At 42.6% G+C, this 21,587-nt stretch overlaps 1 protein-coding gene across 2 annotated transcripts in view; it reads left to right on the top strand.

The window, feature by feature from the left end:
* The first annotated feature begins 1,442 nt into the window (after window positions 1–1,442).
* Window positions 1,443–21,587, top strand: part of LOC121573931 (zinc finger and BTB domain-containing protein 16-A) — a 132,634-nt gene continuing 112,489 nt past the window's right edge. For both annotated transcript variants that reach the window (XM_041886341.2, XM_041886342.2), the window contains exons 1-2: window positions 1,443–1,521; window positions 4,751–6,081. In XM_041886341.2, coding sequence (XP_041742275.2) covers window positions 4,844–6,081 — 1,238 coding nt within the window. In that variant the 5' untranslated portion in view covers window positions 1,443–1,521; window positions 4,751–4,843. The remainder of the gene's footprint in view (window positions 1,522–4,750; window positions 6,082–21,587) is intronic.

Genomic DNA, 21,587 nt, shown 5'->3' on the forward strand with positions numbered 1-21,587 from the left:
TAAAATGGGGATTAAATGGAGATTAAGGCAGTGCCTTTTTTCTTTATCCCTGGGTAAAGCAGCACAGCATGCAGCTCTAAGGTGATGGAGCACTCTGTGATCCTCACACAGATGGAGCTAAAAACTCGCCATGCACCGCTGCACATTAAAAGACTCTACTTATGGTCCACATCTATCTCATGTTTTCCATCTTAATAAATGTTTAAATGTAACCATTGGTCAGTATGAAATGACAGACATGTTGCTTGTGACTTGATTTGTGTGAGGGGGATTCAACATGCTAGCTAGATGTTAAATGTAACTAAGGAGAAACTATATTCTGCACACAATTTTGGAGACGTTTTGACTATTTGGTAAATGATAGAATATGTTATTATTTTGATTTAGTTAATGACAACCACATTCTTCCCATAAGGGTTGGGCCGCATCTTGCAGTAGTCAATGCATATAAACAAAAGTTACAGACGTCTGAAAATTACAAAACTGTTGCTACCACAATTAACAAAATACTGTATCTTTCCAAAAAATTATAGGCCCACCTTCTCTATTGTGTGCCTGGCTATACATGTTAAAATGCAAATACTTAGCTATGTAGCACACATCCAGACTGGTATTTCTTGATCCAGTGCAAGCAGTAGCCTAGTTATAGACTAGGGCAGGGGTACTCAAGTCTCACCCTACGAGGTCCGGAGCCTGCTGGTTTTCTGTTCTACCTGCTATTACAGTATAAAACAAGTTTTCCCATCGCAGTTTTAAACACAATTGGCCAGTCGTTATCATTGTACTGATACAGTAGCAGTGAGTGTGTCATAGGGCATACAGTAGCCTTTACCTCATACCTCCCAATAGGCCTACTGTACACAGCTCAACGCCTGTTGGCTACAAGCCAACAAGTTGCAAAAATACAAGCTGTAATCAAGTGGCACTGGTGGGGCAAAATAAAAGGAATATAAATGTTATATTTTGATAATTGCTCAAGTAGGCCTAGATATCTATTTTTGAAATAGCTTATTAATCAGTAAATATTTGTATTCATTATTCAAACACTTTCTTGGACAATTATCCTCAATATTCTGCATATACTTGTTAATTTTTTCTTACTATATGGGTTACCTAATTACATAATTATTTTGACTTTTCAAATGTTCAGATTTACAAGATGACAATAACCTTTTGTTCATGCTGATGATGGTGGTGGTGGTGGTGGTGGTGATGATGATGGTGGTTGTTGTTGTTATTATTATTATTATGGTTATCATCACTGATAATTTTATTAGTTCCTATAATTCCCCTACTGCCTACACATTAAACATTCGGCAGCCCCCTAGGTGTCTCACTTTCGCAGTGTTTGCATGGATTCAAGAGAGGGGAGAGTGACTCGGTTCGTTGACGTCACCATTGTGTTGATTTGCTAACCCGAAAGAACAGAGGAGTTAGTGCGTGTGAGAGCGGGTACTGTGAACTGCGTTACTATGCTGTAGCCCAATAACCACACATTCGGAATCGAAACGTGCAACTTAGGTGAGTACTGATATGGGCGCGCAGCTTTCATGTTACAGTGACAGACCCGCTTCTCTACATACTTACAGTTGTTTTTCCTGTGTACTCTCACATTGTGAATGCTTTAATAGTATGTTTGCTATCCTCACTTCAACCCTCATCAAGTTACAGTTTCTATAGCGCTACAATGTGGCAAGGAAAGTTGATGTATCAATTCCTGTGTGCGCTGAAACGTTTTAAATTGCAAGTGTTTGGCTGTCAAATAAAGCCAGAAGTCTGAGCGGACGAAAGGTGTTTAAGTTTCCATGAACACTTGTGCTTCATTGGCCATGTAAAGATGTTAGGTTGATGTAATTGTCTGTTTTAGTATTCGGGAGATCGCAACAGGAGAACGTGATGTCTGAGGCTTACAATGCGAACCAGACAGGGTGACGTTCGTCCATGTGGTTTATTCTGAAAATAGTATTTCTGTTGAAATGAGAATACAGTACGCTGATACCTTATGCCGCTCTTATTTTCCTGGAAGTTAAAAAGCGAATAAATGACGCACTTGAGGTGCTCGTGCAGCCGTGATGAAAAATCATCACGAACACCAGGGCAATAGTCTGAACTGTGTACATCTATTTATTCACTGACTGATGTACATTGTAGGCCTACACCAGAGACCCACATAGATAACTGATCGACTGCTGCGTATTCCTTGATTCTTAATAATATATTGCTCTGCTTGACGCAAATAAGTAGAACATTGTTTATAGATGGAATGGCAAATTGAATTGCTATCGATATGGGTTATATCTCTTCCAAGCTCAATCATAATGACATGTCAAAATAAAATGCTCTCAAGCTGCAATGATATCACTTCAAACGATTCCACATGTGTGTTAATCAGAATAGCAGGCTAGTGAATTGAATCAGTGTTGCAACCAGTCCCCGTTGAGATCATGTATTTGGGTCTCATTCGACCTTATGTACTTTAGTAGACTCTGTTGAGATAAGTGTGAGTATACTGTTTGTTCTTGAGCTAAATGGATCTGGATACAATTTCCACGAGCATAGGTTTTTATTGTCTCAAATTTATAAACATCAGGACGACTTTCAACATAATGCTAAAGAGATGCGCTCTTCGGACAGACAACTGTCTGCATGGATACAGTTGTTCGTTAGAGGGTTCTCGGATGATTGCGTTATGTTGGCGTTGATATGCTGTCAATACAGCGTAGCCTATTGATTGAAAATTAATAATTAACCCTTAAATGGTGTCTTCTGCACGTAGCCTATTCACACGAGTGCGTGAAATTATTTGGTGACATTAACGCACCGTCTTGACGCACTCAATCCAGTACCTCATACAATTTGTGGGCTTTACGTTACCTATCCTTATTTGGCAACTTTCGATTGTTTCCTATGGTAAACCTGGGGCACTAAGATAATTATGCAGCGCTATAGACATGGACCTATTTACTGGGTCATAAATTAGCGATAAATTGTTATTCGAGTCATAAAGTAACATTTGTGTTTTTTAAGCAGACACGTTGTCATTTGTTGGACGTCCACCAGTTATGTACAGTCACATGAATACCAGATGTATACAGTCTTGAACTGCTCTATAATATAGGCTATCTGAAATTGAATAGAATTTTCATTGAGTATTTCCAACGATTGCCAACTGTTGACTTCATTTTTATGAGAGCCACTCTGAGTAATATGTTAGCCTTGTCTAACTGTTTAGGAAATGTGGGATGCAAAATGTTAACATAAATTCATACATTTTTTTTATCTGCGCTCTTTATCGATATCCTTTCGGGGAAAATTGAAATTCCTATTTGTAGCCTACCTTTTCCGATTCTTGATTAACTCTAATGGAATATTTGAAAATGTCAAATTATAGAATGACTTGCCTAAAATAATCATGTTAATTGTAATAGGCTACTAAAATAACATGTATACTAATAATAATTATAATAATATCGGTGATTATATTATGATTATTTAGTATTATTAAATTACAGGTTATTCCTCATGTGGTCTAATCTTTTGTGAGAGCAGGCAATGACATGCCAACATGTACTCAAATAATTGATCACATAGCCTAGCCTACTGTACATTCCATAGACATTAAAACCAGGTACATTCCAAGTAAAAGCAGTAATGGAAACTATTCTGTCCTAGTATAAGCCTGCAGTTCTTTTTATAAATTCTGTTCTCAGATCAGATTACAATATAATTGTAGTCTTGTAGAGCAATTAATTTTATGTAACCAAGTTAAAGAAGTGTCCAAAGCAAGACTTGTGCGTTTCTTTGGCAAATGTAATATAATGTTGTTGGTGCTGCATGGCGTTTCTGCTTTTTTTTGCGACATCCTCTGTTCCAACTATTCCTGGCACCCGCTCGCTCCCTCCTCGGCTCACTGCTCTTCTCTGTGATGAGAATACTGAATAAGATGCCATTTCATTTCAGAATGGGTGTTGATGGTCTTTGTGAACCAAGCATCAACGCATTCTAACAAAGACTAGGGTGTTGCAAGGCTCTCAATGGTCCATATTTGTTGCTGTTCATGTTTCACATAACTATACATTGAGGAGGAAAAGATTGGTACATTTTTTTTACATTTTAATTTAGTTTAATGAGGAATATCTGTGTATTCAGAGTGGGTGATTGGGTCTGCTTGGCTTTTGAACTGTGTTATTTATCTATTGATAATTTGCTCTTATGGCCACTCATTTCAAATATGATGCCATTGCATACAATTCTTACAATCCCAGTAGGCTTGTGTGTCCATAGTTTTATTTATTATGTACAGAACAGTAATGTGCATAGACCTGTTTTCCTTTAATGAAGTGTGCAATGTTAATGTAGCCTATTTGGATGAGAGGTGAGAACAATTGAATTTAAAATACCCAGAAAATAACAAGAAATTGCTGATCTTTATCTAATTGAAATAAGTGATTATAAAAAAGACAAATAATAATTATGGTTTGCAATGGCTTTTAAAATAATCTGCAGTAATTCATACAACCACAATTGATTATTTTAACTTAACACTGCAGAACTGTTTGGATTTTTTATATATAAAGTGTAGGTTTAAGTATTGATCTTTTATCTTATCTACCACAGTTATTTTGAAGTTTATTGGGCTAGGAACAAATATGATATCTATTTGAGAAGCCAAGTTTTTTTCATATATTTTAAAGTATATTCCTAAAATATTCTGATACGCTTGATCTTGTTCTCTCTCCATTCTCTCCAGATTGACTTTATCTTGTTTACAAAGATAAGTGAAGAAACTGCTGAGGAGGGAAAGCGAGCCTCATGAGTTGGCCTGGCGGATCTCAGCGACATTATGGATTTGACTAAAATGGGTATGATCCACCTCCAGAACCCCAACCACCCCACAGCCCTGCTGCATAAAGCCAACCAGATGCGTCTGGCAGGGACCCTCTGCGACGTGGTCATCATGGTGGACAGCCAGGAGTTCCATGCTCACAGAACCGTGTTGGCCTGCACTAGCAAGATGTTTGAGATTCTGTTTCACCGCAACAGCCAGCATTACACCCTGGACTTCCTTTCACCAAAGACCTTCCAGCAGATCCTGGAGTACGCCTACACTGCCACACTCCAGGCCAAAGTGGAAGACCTGGACGACCTGCTGTATGCAGCAGAGATCCTAGAAATCGAGTACCTGGAGGAGCAATGCCTCAAGATCCTGGAGACCATCCAGTCCTCGGACGATAATGACACAGAGGCCAACATGAACGATGGCGGCACGGAGGAAGACGACGAGCGCAAGGGCCGGCAAGGAGGGAAGAACGCCAAGAAGCATTCCATGGAGGGGAGCTACCTTTCAGCCACCCAGCAAGCCTCTGCCCTGGACCAGAGCCCCTCCGTCTCCACATCCTTTGGGCTCTCAACCATGAGCCCAACCAAAGCTGCCGTGGACAGCCTGATGAGCATCGGCCAGTCCCTCCTGCAGCAGGGCTTCGGGGGAGAGCACCTGACTCACGGCAACTCCCACCACCAACTGATGACCGAGATCAAGACGGAGATGATGCAAGTGGATGAAGGTGGAGGCCACGAGAGCCCCAGAACCATGGAGTCCAGCGCCTCCAGCAATGGTGAGAGGAGCAGCGAGTTGGACAGGAATCGTGACGGCCCCGGGACCCCGACCAGGAGCAGCGTGATCACAAGTGCCCGCGAGCTGCACTACGTCCGGGAGGACGGCATGGGCGACCCCCAAGCAGATGGTGGCCAAATGGGTCTGGAAGCCATGGCGGGCATGACAGGCATGACCGAGAAACACCTGGCCTCCCTGTACTCTCTGGCTCCCAATCATAAAAACGAAGCTATGCGATCCATGCCGGCCTCCATGGCCTCTTCTCTCCACATGTCCCCTGCCCTGGCCATGTCCATGGACTTCAGTGCCTACGGGGGACTTCTGCCCCAGAGCTTCATCCAGAGGGAGTTCTTCAACAAGCTGGGGGAGCTGGCCGCTGGCATGAAGCCAGACGGCAGGAACCAGCACGAACGCTGCAACGTTTGTGGCGCGGAGCTACCAGACAACGAAGCTGTAGAGCAACACAGGTAAGGTCAAGTTTGTTAAACTTTTTTTCACTGGTTTGGTTTCATTAACATTTGTAAACTTGTTGATCTTTGCCAAAAACATTTTCTTCAAATCAATGATAAAATATAATTTAAAGTCAAGTCTGCCTACAGTTACTTCATTTAAGTGTACTGATATACTTACATAAAATCTAGAATCTACTTTTGGTGAGTTATTTTTGACTGTTGATTGTTTTCTGTGGGAAATGTTTTTTTCTTTCTTCTTTTTTTCGCATGTGCTAGCTAGCAGCTTAGTAAACTCAACTCCGTCCAACAGAGATGAGTTGTGTTGAGTGTCGGCGGAATGTACCACTGACTACATCGAGATGCTATCAGTTGATACTTGTAAAAATGTTAATTTATTAATGCTTTCCTTGTACCTATGTTTGTCCTGTGTAACTGCAAGCTTTTCTTTGGGTGCTGAAATCTGTAGTTTTTGATAAATGCGGCATTTTACGCGACCTCTGTCAAGGGAACCGTTGTTTGTTAACGGAGAAGGTGCAGCCCGTCATTGCATGGCAGAGTTTTTAGATTTGGCAAGGGATGCATAGAATGCAGTTTATCAAAAACGATGGATTCCAAATCCAGCTGACAACTCTATAATAATCAGGACAAGCACCTGTACACAATAAGCATTAAATCATGGATATTTTTTAAAGTATCGAGTGGTAGTGCACGCTTGAAGTCGTAACTCCCGACTCCATTGGAAACAGTGGATTACAGGGTGCAGTTTTTATAAAAACTATGGATTTCAGCATCCAAAGCAAAGCACACAGTTACACAGGACAAACATAGGTACAAGAAAAGCATTAAAGAATATACACTACCGTTCAAAAGATTGGGGTCACTTAGAAATGTCCTTGTTTTCTAAAGAAAAGCAGTTTGTAGCTGGAAACAGCTGATTTTTAACGGAATATCTACATAGGCGTACAGAGGCCCATTATCAGCAACCATCAGTCCTGTGTTCCAATGGCACATTGTGTTTGCTAATCCAAGTTTATCATTTTAAAAGGCTAATTGATCATTAGAAAACCCTTTTGCAATTATGTTAGCACAGCTGAAAACTGTTGTGCTGATTAAAGAAGCAATAAAACTGGCCTTCTTGAGACTAGTTGAGTATCTGGAGCATCAGCAATTGTGGGTTCGATTACAGGCTCAAAATGGCCAGAAACAAATAACTTTCTTCTGAAACTCGTCAGTCTATTCTTGTTCTGAGAAATGAAGGCTATTCCATGCAAGAAATTGCCAAGAAACGGAAGATCTCGTACAACGCTGTGTACTACTCCCTTCACAGAACAGCGCAAACTGGCTCTAACCAGAATAGAAAGAGGAGTGGGAGGCCCCGGTGCACAACTGAGCAAGAGGACAAATACATTAGAGTGTCTAGTTTGAGAAACAGACGCCTCACAGGTCCTCAACTGGATGACTACCTCATCTCTGTATCCCACACATACAATTATCTGTAAAGTCCCTCAGTTGAGCAGTGAATTTCAAACACAGATTCAACCACAAAGACCAGGGAGGCTTTCCAAGAAGGCCACCTATTGGTAGATGGGTAAAAATAATGTGTATCAATACACCCAGTCACTACAAAGATACAGGTGTCCTTCCTAACTTAGTTGCTGGAGAGGAAGGAAACCGCTTAGGAATTTCACCATGAAGCTAATGGTGACTTTAAAATAGTTGCAGAGTTTAATGGCTGTGATAGGAAAAAACTGAGGATGCATCAACAACATTGTAGTTACTCCACAATACTAACCTAATTGGCAGAGTGAGAAGAAGGAAGCCTGTAGAGAATAACAAATACTCCAAAACGTGCATCCTGTTTGCAACAAGGCACTAAAGTAATACAAAGCAATACATTTTTGTCCTGAATACAAAGTGTTATGTTTGGGGCAAATCCAATACAACACATTACTGAGTACCATTCTCCATATTTTCAAGCATAGTGGTGGCTGCATCATGTTATGGGTATGCTTGTAATCATTAAGGACTGGGGGAGTTTTTCAGGATAAAAAAGAAATGGAATGGAGTTAAGCACTGGCAAAATCCTAAAGGAAAACCTGGTTCAGTCTGCGTTCCACCAGACACTGGGAGAGGAATTTATCTTTCAGCAGGACAATGACCTGGAACACAAGGGCAAATCTACACTGGAGATCAAATCAAATCAAATGTTATTTGTCACATGCGCTGAATACAACAGGTGTAGACCTTACAGTGAAATGCTTACTTACAAGCTCAGGAGTCTTATGGCTTGGGGGTAGAAGCTGTTTAGAAGCCTCTTGGACCTAGACTTGGTGCTCCGGTACCGTTTGCCATGTGGTAGCAGAGAGAACAGTCTATGACTAGGGTGGCTGGAGTCTTTGACAATTTTTAGGGCCTTTCTCTGACACCGCCTGGTATAGAGGTCCTGGATGGCAGGAAGCTTGGCCCCAGTGATGTACTGGGCCGTACGCACTACCCTCTGTAGTGCCTTGCGGTCGGAGGCCGAGCAGTTACCATACCAGGCAGTGATGCAACCAGTCAGGATGCTCTCGATGGTGCAGCTGTAGAACCTTTTGAGGATCTGAGCACCCATGCCAAATCTTTTCAGTCTCCTTAGGGGGAATAGGTTTTGTCGTGCCCTCATCATGACTGTCTTGGTGTCCTTGGACCATGTTAGTTTGTTGGTAATGTGGACACCAAGGAACTTGAAGCTTTCAACCTGCTCCACTACAGCCCCGTCGATGAGAATGGGGGCGTGCTCGGTCCTCTCCTTTTTCCTGTAGTCCACAATCATCTCCTTTGTCTTGATCACGTTGAGGGAAAGGTTGTTGTCCTGGCACCACATGGCCAGTTTGAGTTCAACCAATAAGTTGCTTACCAAGTAGACAGTGAATGTCCCTGAGAAGGCATAGTTACAGTTTTGACTTAAATCTGCTTGAAAATCTATGGCAAGACCTGAAAATGGTTGTCTAGCAATGATCAACAACCAATTTGACAGAGCTTGAAGAATTTTGAAAATAATATTGGGCAAATGTTGCACAATCCAGGTGTGGAAAGCTCTTAGAGACTTACCCAGAAATACTTTCTGAAAGCACTGTAAATATGAATGTTTGAGATTTTACCGCTCATTAAGATAGTTTTCTCAGCCAAGAGAAAATATCAATTAAATGTCAAGTTAGCTTCTTGTGGTCAAGATCGCCTGCTTTGATACATTCCTAAGAAGAGTTTAACCAATGAATATGCCTTTTACTAGAAATTGTTCAATTCATTGTTTATTTTTGGTTACGTTTCATGGGAATAAGTAGCATATTTTCCATTAGACTACTGGTATTTGCATTGGATGTTATGGTTGTCAATTTCCACCCAGAATTGGGTAAGAGTTACTTTTTCAAACTTTTGTACTAAAGTCAATAATATAGGTATTTTAAAGGGCAATTCCGCCACTTTTCAATCTCATTCATTATCTCCAGCACCATACCAGTGTCTACATGTCAAAACTGAGTTTATAGTCGAGAGGGAGGGTATTTTCTTGCTCCCCACGTCACCGCGAATCTCCGTAGTGTCTGATGGTCATCGGGAAAAATGTACTTGATATTTTTTAATATAAAATGTAGAATTGCGCTGTTTTCACAAATGTAGATACTTGTGTTGTGCTGGAGATAATGAAAATGAGGTTGAAAAGTGGTGCAATTGTCCTTTAGGCCGTTGTAACTCAATAGATGGGTTGGTTGTTTAGCAACAAAACCGACGCGTGCGCAACTATGGGGAATGACAGACGGGGTTGGCTTAGATTGTTGATAACATGTCAACTACAGTTGAAGTCGGAAGTTTACATACACTTAGGTTGGAGTCATTAAAACTCGTTTTTCAACTACTCCACACATTTCTTGTTAACAAACTATAGTTTTGGCAAGTCGGTTAGGACATCTACTTTGTGCATGACACAAGTAATTTTTCCAACAATTGTTTACAGACAGATTATTTCACTTATAATTCACTGTATCACAAATCCAGTGGGTCAGAAGTTTACATACACTAAGTTGACTGTGCCTTTAAACAGCATGGAAAATTCCAGAAAATGATGTCATGGCTTTAGAAGCTTCTGATAGGCTAATTGACATCATATGAGTCAATTGGAGGTGTACCTGTGGATGTATTTCAAGGCCTACCTTCAAACTCAGTGCCTCTTTGCTAGACATCATGGGAAAATCAAAATAAATCAGCCAAGACCTTAGAAAAACAATTGTAGACCTCCACAAGTCTGGTTCATCCTTGGGAGCAATTTCCAAATGCCTGAAGGTACCACATTCATCTGTACAAACAATAGTACGCAAGTATAAACACCATGGGACCACGCAGCCGTCATACCGCTCAGGAAGGAGATGCGTTCGGTCTCCTAGAGCTGAACGTACTTTGGTGTGAAAAATGCAAATCAATCCCAGAACAACAGCAAAGGACCTTGTGAAGATGCTGGAGGAAACAGGTACAAAAGTATCTATATCCACAGTAAAAACAAGTCCTATATCAACATTACCTGAAAGGTTGCTCAGCAAGGAAGCCACTGCTCCAAAACCGCCATAAAAAAGCCAGACTACGGTTTGCAACTGCACATGGGGACTAAGATCGTACTTTTTGGAGAAATGACCTCTGGTCTGATGAAACAAAAATAGAACTGTTTGGCCATAACGACCATCGTTATGTTTGGAGGAAAAAGGGGGGTGCTTTCAAGCCGGAGAACACCATCCCAACCGTGAAGCACGGGGGTGGCAGCATCATGCTGTTGGGGTGCTTTTCTGCAGGAGGGACTGGTGCACTTTACAAAATAGATTGCATCACGAGGAAGGAAAATTATGTGAATATATTGAGCAACATCTCAAGACATCAGTCAGGAAGTTAAAGCTTGGTCGCAAATGGTTCTTCCAAATGGACAATGACCCCAAGCATACTTCCAAAGTTGTGACAAAATGGCTTAAGGACAACAAAGTCAAGGTATTGGAGTGGCCATCACAAAGCCCTGACCTCAATCCAATAGAAAATGTGTGGGCAGAAATGAAAAGCGTGTGCGAGCAAGGAGGCCTACAAACCTGACTCAGTTACACTAGCTCTGTCAGGAATGGGCCAAAATTCACCCAACTTATTGTGGGAAGCTTGTGGAAGGCTACCCAAAACATTTGACCCACGTTAAACAATTTAAAGGCAATGCTACCAAATACTAATTGAGTGTATGTAAACTTCTGACCCACTGGGAATGTGATGAAATAAATAAAAGCTGAAATAAATCATTCTCTCTACTATTATTTCACATTCTTAAAATAAAGTGGTGATCCTAACTGACCTAAGACAGGGAATTTTTACTAGGATTAAATGTCAGGAATTGTGAAAAACTGAGTTTAAATGTATTTGGCTAAGGTGTATGTAAACTTCCGACTTCAACTGTATATTTCGTCTCCAATGTTTATTGAAAACAAAGTTGCACAATGAGCACTTGTCTCTCAAACACATCGTTACAGTTGTTGGTTGGTTAGCTAGCTAGCTAACTAGCACATTTTTGCCATATTAGCATAGACGTGACATCAGTCAAAACACCTCAAAACAAGACATGGTATCAAGAACAAGATCAAACAAACTGAAAGGAGGCACTTATGATTAACCTCCTGGCAGTTTCTTGTTATTGTTGGTAGCTATCTGGCCGTCCAGAACCATAACACACGTCATTCTGCCCCTTTGAATCGCACACATCGTTTTTGTGGCGTTGTCAGCTAACCCGTCTATGCCACCAGGTTACTTGTTGCTGCAACTACATGACACTTGAATATTTGCATTCATATGATTTTAAAGACATGCTCTGGAACTTTGGCAACTAAGTATTTTTTAAACCTCCTGCTTTGGGCTGGATGTGTCAATGTGTAGTTCATACGTGAATAAATTATGAGCAGAATTACTGTCTTACCACAAAATCCCTAGTTTGAAAGCAACTGTTTTTCTGGAAGTTGTGCTGCGCCATTTCCCAAAAAATGTCCCCCACGGTGGCCAGCCCCCTTGCAATTTGAGTTCAACCAATAAGCTTCAGCCCCTCGCCATATGAGTGCCAGCTAGCAAGATGCACATGATGCACACCAGCAGAGTGAGAGAGAGCAATGGCCTGGTGCACATATCTGTACATATGTGATATAGTACGCAATTTTCGGGGACCACTTTTGGCTTGTGAGCTCTACTTTCAGAACTACTGTCTAAAAAGTATACAAAAGTACTGGCGATTCCCTTTTTAAGTTTGAAGTAGGCTATCATATCAATACAACATTGTTGTCGATCTCTCTGAAACGATCAAGTCTGTGGTTGGCGACCGAGGCTCAGAGGTCCTCTCCCATGATGACTTCCAGGCCTGTCCGGGTGACTAGCGAGCCGTCCTGCCGAGGCGCTGGCTGAGCCCATTAGTCGCACCTGGTGAGTGGGGTCAGCTAATGGGAAGCAGCCCCCCCCCCCTTCCTCACACCCACCTCAGCCCACCCCTGACCCCTGCGGTGTGGCCAGTGATTGAGAGTTTGGGGCCCCCGGCCACCGGGGGGACAATGAGGGCCTTATTAGCTTTATAAGTGGTGCAGACTGTCCAGCCCAGGAAATGAGGGCTGTGCACAGGACCCGAGCCCTGACCTCTGCAGACTAACCTTTCGGCCGCTCGGCTGGCCTCTGCTTCTTGTCAGCATAGCCGGAGGGAGGCGGTGGTAGTAATAGTAGTAGTGTGGATGTAGGGCTGCAAAGGAGTGGGGGTTGGGGGATTTGGGAGGTATACAGCAAGTAAATCCACGCCAGGTGTGCACTGCTGTTCAAATCCCACCGTGCACTCCTGTTGAAGACCGCTCAGCGTGCTGTTGTCTGCACATGAGAAATGTTGCGCAACTTCCAAAACTGTCAAGGAACTGTACTAGTGGGTTGAAATTTGGGAAATAGGCCATTGTCTGCTTTTTAAGAAAGACTGACAATCTGTTTCTGCTAATGGCCTGCCACTCTCACACATAGCCCAACACCCCATGAAGCTTGTTGGATTTGGAATTGGTCATTTCCATGTAAAAGGACCCATGAGCACCATCTTGTGAAGTTTATTGGAGCATGTCAAATTGGAGGTCAATCGAAAGCGAAGAGTCTATATTTTTGAGAAATTAATGCATATATACATTTTTATACCATTTTCAATCCCAAAAAATTGGAATAAGCAAAGGCTTTGATTTCTTATAATGTAATATAATATGCCATTTAGCAGACACTTTTATCCAAAGCGACTTACAGTCATGTGTGCATACATTTTTACATTTTTCTTGTCAAACAAATGGAAAAGGGGTCTTAGAAAACATCTACTAGAAAAAGTCTTAAAAGGTATTAGAAATGCATCAAAACACAATGTTGAAGGAAAGACCCTTGTCAACTCATATCAACAATTATATTTAGTTTTGGATAAATTATTTGCCCTCTAAGTTTAAGAAACAGTGCCTTGTGCCTTGAAATTCTATTATCAAAACCCACATCTTTAAGATATTTTCCAATTTCTCTCCCTCATGAGGGAGGATAATGAAAGTTCACAGAAGTATCAAGTAAAGGTAGACCTACCAATTAGTTAGTGTTTTTACTGATATTAATTTTATTTATGAATTATTAAGTAATTAAAACCTGAAATTATTTTGCCAAATCGGTAACAGACTTTCCCAAAAACTCTGTAACAAAATGTCTGCAATTGAATTGGCTACAATGGGAAATCATAGTAGTCACAAACCACAGTTGGGTCACCTGATACTATCCTCCCTTCCACTGGCATAATGTTATGTTCAGCTGATAACCGTTTTCTTTCTCTTTCTGTTGTCTGGTGGTCAAAGCAAGAGTATGAAAAATCGGGACAACCCCTCCCTCTCTCTTTCCCTCCTCTCTCGCCAATTAATGTCACCTCTCCCGGCTCTTACTGACACTTACCCATGAGCCCACTCTCTTTCCATTTACTGTAACCAGCATCCTCACCCACTGAGCACTGGATGTCATGGACGTTGAAAAGTAGTTGAATTTTGGTCAGTCCGCCCTGGCCTTGATTTCAACGTCAACAGATGTCGTTTTTTTGTCCGCTCCGGACCAACTTTGATTTAATCGTCCACAGACGTCTGGACCGGCCTTCATTTGGCCCAAACATAGATGTCCATGATTTGGTCCGGTCCAGACCGGACCAAATCTGAACCAATCATAGGACCAATCATAGACGTCTATGTTTCACAAGTTTGGACAGCACAATTCCGTTACTGTGGAATTGCCCAATTTGGGTTTGACTCAGTGTGTCAGAATTGATTGAGCGCTCACAATTCCAGTTGTTTAAGATTATACTGAGACAAGGAATGGGACGGGAGGGGGTGCCCCTGGTGCGTTTACAGGTCATGTCTGGAACTCCAGGCTTTTATGCAACTTAAAGGAGTTGGATGACATTTTAAAGATTCCAAAATCAAGATGACTCATGCTTGTTATGCTGAAAAGTTTTACCTAGTAGTACCCTGATCTTGTACAACTATCTTTGTTGTTTCCATAATTTTTGTGCTCGGCTAAACATGAAGTTCAATAACTCTGAAAGTGTCCAAGTTATATTGGCTGCCAATAGAGAACGAAAGAGAGCACTTCCTGGAATTTAATTGCATCACTACTACATGCACCGTCAGAATGTTTTTCTGTCTTCTACCGGCCTCTTTTACCTTGAGTGGACCTACTCAGCTTGAAATGTTTGTGCTAAACAGATGGAATGCAGCACGGTTAAGGTTCATGTGAGGATTCTGTTTCAGCAGCCCCTACCAAAATATTGGTATGTCTACAGCATGACCGAAGACTGATTTAACAAAAGCTATCTAATTGGCAGGAGGATTGAGTGTAGTCCGTCTCAGTTACTCTATATTCCCTTAATGAATTTAGGAAGAAATACGGACTGACTTGTTTAGAGAAATGGCTTTGTCTACCTTCACCCACTGTCCTTAAAATGAATGAGGTATTGAACAGAGCCTTTGTAAGCTATAATAAACAAAAACGTTAGCGTTTGGATTTATATGCCATGAAATAACTTGGGTGTACAGTGCGAACAAAAAGGCATGAAACAACTTCATTTTGCAGTGTTAAAACCAATAGTTGTCTTTTAATTAAATCACAATTTATCCTGAATGTCCTTCGGGTTTAGGTAAGATTTAATGAATGCTTATTTTGTGCATTTAATGTGAAAGCTGGAGTGTGTTTTACGTCAAAGGATGTTTGTTGTAATTTTCAGGATACGTTTTCTTGGCTGGAGAAATTGAGTGGTGAGGTTGCCTGTTTTTCAAAAGTTTCATCAATGGGACCATCCCTGGTTGTGCAAGAGATGGGAAATCTAGGATCAAAAGAGATTTCCAAACCGTTTCATGCATTGATCTGTTGGCTGCCCCAACAGAATACTAATGGGTTAATTTAGATTAGTAGATGTTCCATGACATCCCTTAATATTGTATGCCCTGTTCTAAAGCTTCCTCAAACAGACTTCAGACATTTGAAGTATAAAGTCAAACATTGCGTCATGCATCGCCTGTTTTATCATCCGTGTATAACGAATTGGCGTTGTATCCAGAAAATGTCTGCCTTAAATATATGCAGATCCCTATCTTCTCACGGCTCTAATTTATAAGGATAAATTGCCAGAATTGTGAGTCATGATTTGATTTAATATGATTTTCTGATTCCCTTTTGTTTATTATCAGCAAACCTGTACATTCTTTCATCCGATTACTTTTAAAAAAATGTCTGAGCAATTGACAGAAATTGTGGTTCCCCAGTTGATAGACCTACATGTTTGTGTTTTCTAAAGACTTGTCAGACGCTTTGATTGTTGACAGCTCGCAGCACACAGAGCAATGGTTCTGGTTGACTAATTACAGATTATATCCCAGCAGCCCTGTGCCAGGGTCGCTGCCATCTCCAGTTACAAACTTGAAAAATATTTCAGTTTGGGAGTTCATTTGGTGCAAACAGGTCAAGTTAACTGGCCATAATTGTTTCCAGACGTGGCACAGGTCCTTTGTGCGTGTGTGTGCACAAGCGAGAGTGTGTGTGTTAGAATGAATGCATCAGTAAGTGCTTGCTTCCTATATAATTTAGCCTGCTCCATTCATTCGCCCGTGCCGTGGGTTCTATCATAAAGCCTCAAAACAACTGGATGAGATGTGGATTGGCTCCACAAATGGAGCGAGGGGTTATCCCTTGAAGTAGCCCCCCAGAGTCATGTATTGATATCTCCCAGAGATTTATGAGTGAGGGATTGGTAAATGAAGGGTTGTGTTTGTTTTTCAATCGCCCCAGGTTTCCTACAGGGGCCAAATCAAAGCTCCATCTCACCACAACAACAACTGCATTTTTTTCCCCTTTCTCCAAAGCCGGGACATATTTGACAGGCTCAGATTTATTTCTTAAAGGAAGTCTGGGTGAGTGTACTCGTGGCTTCAGGGAGACTGGATTACAGCAATATTTTAGTAACCCCGTGATAGGAAAATAATCATCTGGCAAGGCTGAATGATTATTAGACAAATAAATTAATCGTACGGGGGCTAACGCTAAGGAAGAGAACTCTGCTTGATATTCCAAACACAGCTTCCTATTCAAAGGCCCATAGCGTTGGGTTTATCTCTTTCACTTAACACCCATTATCATGCAGATGCCTGGCCTCTAATGTACTTACAACCAAACAAGAATGCCCCCTCCAGAACCCTTTCAGAATATAGCTGTTAAACATAACTAACCGTCAATGTTTGAATCATCTCTTTCATATCCAAGCCACACGGTGTATGAATGAACCCCTGTCAATGATTGTCCACCTCTCGTCGGCCATCTTTGAGATAGAGAAACCCTTTCCTCAACAACAGACTCGGATATTCAATTTCCTCAGTTGTCCTCCGTCGTGGCGAGGTGGGCGGAGAGGACATAGTGGAACGCAGTCGGCTTGGTTCTAATACCCAGGGTCCCTAGTGTTTAAACAGGAGGCTGGGACCTTATCTGTGCATATCAGGAGGACTGATAACCACACGTGCTCCTCTTCAGTAAACCAAGAGCAGATTGGGCCTGATAACGGCCATAGCGTTGTCGCAGGATATAACACACAACCTGCATGCTGAGATGAGGTGTAGGGAGTGGGAGAGGGACAGAGAGGGGTGCATGTCAGAAGTTGCCCTGTAAGGTGAAGCACACCTGATATCATATCCACCACCAAGAACCACAAGGCTGCTTTAGGCTCAAACCTTAGCACCAACGGTCAAGATGACGTCCTATTCCATCCCCAATCTGTGGTCCCAGATAAGACGATAGAAACTGTAGGTTCATTTAATTTGTAAGGGATTTAGTTATTTTACCATATTTTATTGATAGGCTTTTGTGTGTCAGTGAGCTCTTTTTTTGCTCATTGTGTTGTGGCTGCTTTGTTATAGTCTGCATTATGGTGGGAAAGAAAGTACAGATTCATTACCTAAGCTTGGCTCAATGTAGAAGCTTTTTATTGCGAGCGAAACTGGCAGAGGAACATCCATTACGGGGAGCAGGATTATCCCCCCATTTAAAATCAGTGAGCGAACTCCCCTGGAGAGCACTCTACACAGGTACAGTAGTACATCATAGGGTAATAACCAAATAGCACCACAAAAGCTTTTTGAAAAGGGCACATGTGCCAAGAAGGTCCTTGTCTTCCAGAACAGACCAAATTTGAGGACGGGCGAGGCATGAAGCGTGAGGTCTACCTCCTCTTCAGTCTCCGAGCCTTGATGCCTTGTTGATGTAGTGTCTGGTGTCAGTGTTTGTTTATGCATCTGAGGATAAGCCATTGGCCGGCCAGACGCTGCAGTAGAGCAGACCCGAGCCGAGGCAGCTGGCTGACGCCCAATTATAGACAGGTTCTAAAAGGCCTTGGTTGAACTGTAAAGATTTACACCGCCTTCTCTCTGATCTCAGATCTGTGCTCTGTCCGCACTGTCAGGCCGGGAGATGTATCGATTAAAGACTTAACACTGGGTTACATCATGTGGATGGACTGCACACCCCTGACTACAGCGCCAGATTATCACAGAGGCATTTTCTCTATCAGAAGGAGCGCTTTCCCCCAAAAAACTGAATCGCTATCGGATTTGAGAATCTTTTCATACCCATCATCACCTAATGCAGTTTAACTAAAATAATTGATGAATTAATGTCGTACACAGATTCAGCAACACAAACACCCTTTTGATTTTAACATAAACCAAATACAGTAAAAATATAAGCGCCAAATCACACAGCTTATTAACCAGATAAGCATCGTTCGGTGCTGGGTGCATAGAGACGCTACTGTTGCACAAGCCTCCTTTCTTCAGTGCTTTGGCTCCTGTTATCTTGCCACTGCAACTGGAGATGGCTGGATTACGGGCCGGGGAGCGTGGTGCAGACTCGGTACGGAACCAGGTGGCACATCACCTCTCGGCTAACATCTGAAGAAGCCGTTTTTTGGACCCGGGGAGAAGAAAGACTGTGGCCATGGCAATGGGGGATCAACCGAACATCGGACAGACCGAGATAAGAACCAAGATGAGGGCTGTTGTGTAACATTAGTATCTGTTTTCTTGACACAACCCCGGCCCTGCCTCACTTGTCTCTGCGTGGCTAAACCTGGCTAGTGCTGAGAACGCGGTGCCTGGCCTCGTGGTCAGGCAGGCTGTTATGAAACGTGCGAGCCGAGGCCCCTATCTTTTGTCCTTCTGGGACAACCAGAGCTTGTGGTCAGAGGGAGGAAGGTGCTGGGGGCAGCCCACGCTGCTCTATGCCTGCCTGCCTTGGTGAGAGTGGAAACACACCAGTGGTTAGCAGTTACAGCCAGTTATCAAGTGACATGTAAATGTATTATCTGGCCTACCTTCCTGATGGCTATCTCTCTCTCCACGTAGAGCAGCTACACTGATGTCTGCGTGAAACACTGGTGGGGATAAAATGTTAAACACTTTTCCATGATTCTATTATTTAGTTGGCTCTTGAAGAGAATCTGTTTTGTTTGTTTAGTTTTTCCTTTGATTTTGATAACCCATTTTGGGGTTATTTCAATTATATTTACCACTTTACCAATCTTGTGCTCACAGCTTTTCTTTCTTACTGTAACTTTTCCATTAAAAACCAATTGAATTACAATGATCCACCTTAAAGCCATGCCTGGTTTTAATTTCATGTTCATAGAGCCGCTCCCTGTCTGCCCCTCCCCTCTTCTCTAGACCTGAACCTCTCCACCCCCCCCTTCTCCGGACCTGAACTCCGGTGTTTTAATCCTGTCGATATCCCATTAGCATCTGCTCGCCGGGTCCCGCCACATGAAAGAAGACGTGTCGGTTCCCCCTCGGTGGTTCTAACGCGCTGCCGAGCACGGGGGCACAATGAGCAGGGTCCCGAGCCAAAGGGCCAACCCAAGCGTGCACAAGGCCTGGGTGAATGCTGCTGCCGCGGCTCCTAGCCTCCCCTGGAAGTATCAAATCGGAGCCCTCCGCGGGCTTCCACCGAGAGAGACTCTAATTAGCCTCTTTGTTGCCTCCTGAATGGGGTGCCAGAGATTGGCAAGGGGCCCCAATGGAGTGATACGAGCGTGCTAAGAAGGGGGTCATAAAACTCCCATCACAAAGGAGCACTCAGGTAGGGGACTGGGTTGTGCGGTAGGCTGGACGGCACCACATAGGTCCTGTTTACTACCCGGCCATCTCCCTCCTCTCAGGACCCCAGCCAGGTTATGTCCCGGAACAGACGCACAAATCTAATCAGGCAGGTTGTTGGACAGCTTTTTGCCGGTCTGCATTCCTGCCTGGGAATTTTTTGATGAAGAAGTTTATTTTCTTGTGGTTTTGTTGACTGGCTGTTTGGTCACACATAGTTTAGTTTTTCTCTGCTTTTGCAGTTAACCCTCTTAGCTCTTGGAACCACTCTTTTTTACTGTCTCGGTTTTCACTGTCTCTTAACACCGCATTGAAGGTATACATTATGTCTGCCCCTCTTTCAGACTGCTACTAGCAGGGAACGCCGAGTGCGGGCCAGAACGGTTTATCTCGAGAGACACGTTTTAAGCCTTACTGTAATCCAGGGGGGATCAGTTGGGTAAATCATGGCATAAAGCTTAAAACCATAATTGATTTATGTATTTGCTGACCGAAGACGTCCAGAGAGATTAGCAGTGGCAGAGAGCTGATGATGGATAGAATGGCCCTTGGAGAGGCCGCATGTCAGCTGGATTCAGTCGAAGGAGATCATCTTAGTATGGCTAAGAAATGTTGGATCTCTCCTGCGATGAGTGACGTTTGACAGATATTTATATTATACAGTTTGTATTATTTGATGATCCTTTAGGTTGGATGAAATTTACATTTGGAGATGATTTATATGAATTGGCTTATGCTCTTAAATCTAAAATTATTTGTATTAGTAGGTGTATCAAACAATTTTTCTAGTTTACGATCTTGCTGTCAGTTTCCCCCAAGGTCTTTCTTTTTTGAATCAGATCGAGATTGTTTTGTGTTTGTGTCTGTGGTCCTCAAATGCGGAAAAAAGCCATTCCATTTCCTGGACGGATCACCAAAGCGGGAGGCTCTGACATGTCATGAGTCAAACGGCATCATTTCTGCCGCTCCTGTCTCGGCCAGGAAGTTACTGATGATGCTGTCAGGTCTCGTCGAACGCCATTAAGCATAGTGTAAAATAGGCCTGTATCTCCTCCCCACCCCCCTCCACCCCACACACCTCCCTCCCAAATAAGGCTTTGCTTGTCCAGCCAGCAGTTTTACACCCCATGCTCCTGCTTTGACCTTCAAGCAAAGGAGACGCCCATTGATTCTCTGTCTCCAGGTTCATTCTGGCGTCCTCTCTCGGAGCGACCCAGAGTTTCTTTCTTTTTTTCTTACTGGCATCTGGTGCATTGTCTATGGCTGCAGCACACGAGGGGCTGGACTCCCTAACAGGTGTTTGGGTCCTTATCGCCACGTCACACCTTATCTCGGGCCCTCAGCTTCCTGCATCCCCTCACATGCCTCGGAGTGGGGAAATATTTGACTTAGCCTCTGACCTGACGCCCCCCACACCACCACTTTACACTCTACTCTATACACACACACACACGCACACACACACTGGTCGGCAAAGAGACAGGACTGTGAAAGAGTTTCACCATCAACGATACCGATCTGCCATAGTGCACTGTTTTTTCTCTCTCACTTTTAGTACCTTAGTATATAAGAGCAACTACTCTGGGGATTTAAATACTGTATTTGTGTGTGATTTATTTGATCAGTTTATACTCCTTGAGAAAAATTTTTTTTTCATCTGACGTAGTTAATCTTCAGAGCCTCATGCAAAGGAAAATCAAATGGTCAAGTTGTTTCCCTACACTGTTAGATTTAGATTTTGTTTGGATCTGTCAATTTGATCTGGCCTATTGCTCATATCCTGAGACGGAGGGTCCCAGGGTTTAGTGTGTCCCCCTC

The sequence above is a fragment of the Coregonus clupeaformis genome, chromosome 9, assembly GCF_020615455.1.
Source record: "Coregonus clupeaformis isolate EN_2021a chromosome 9, ASM2061545v1, whole genome shotgun sequence".
Taxonomy (NCBI): Eukaryota; Metazoa; Chordata; class Actinopteri; order Salmoniformes; family Salmonidae; genus Coregonus; species Coregonus clupeaformis.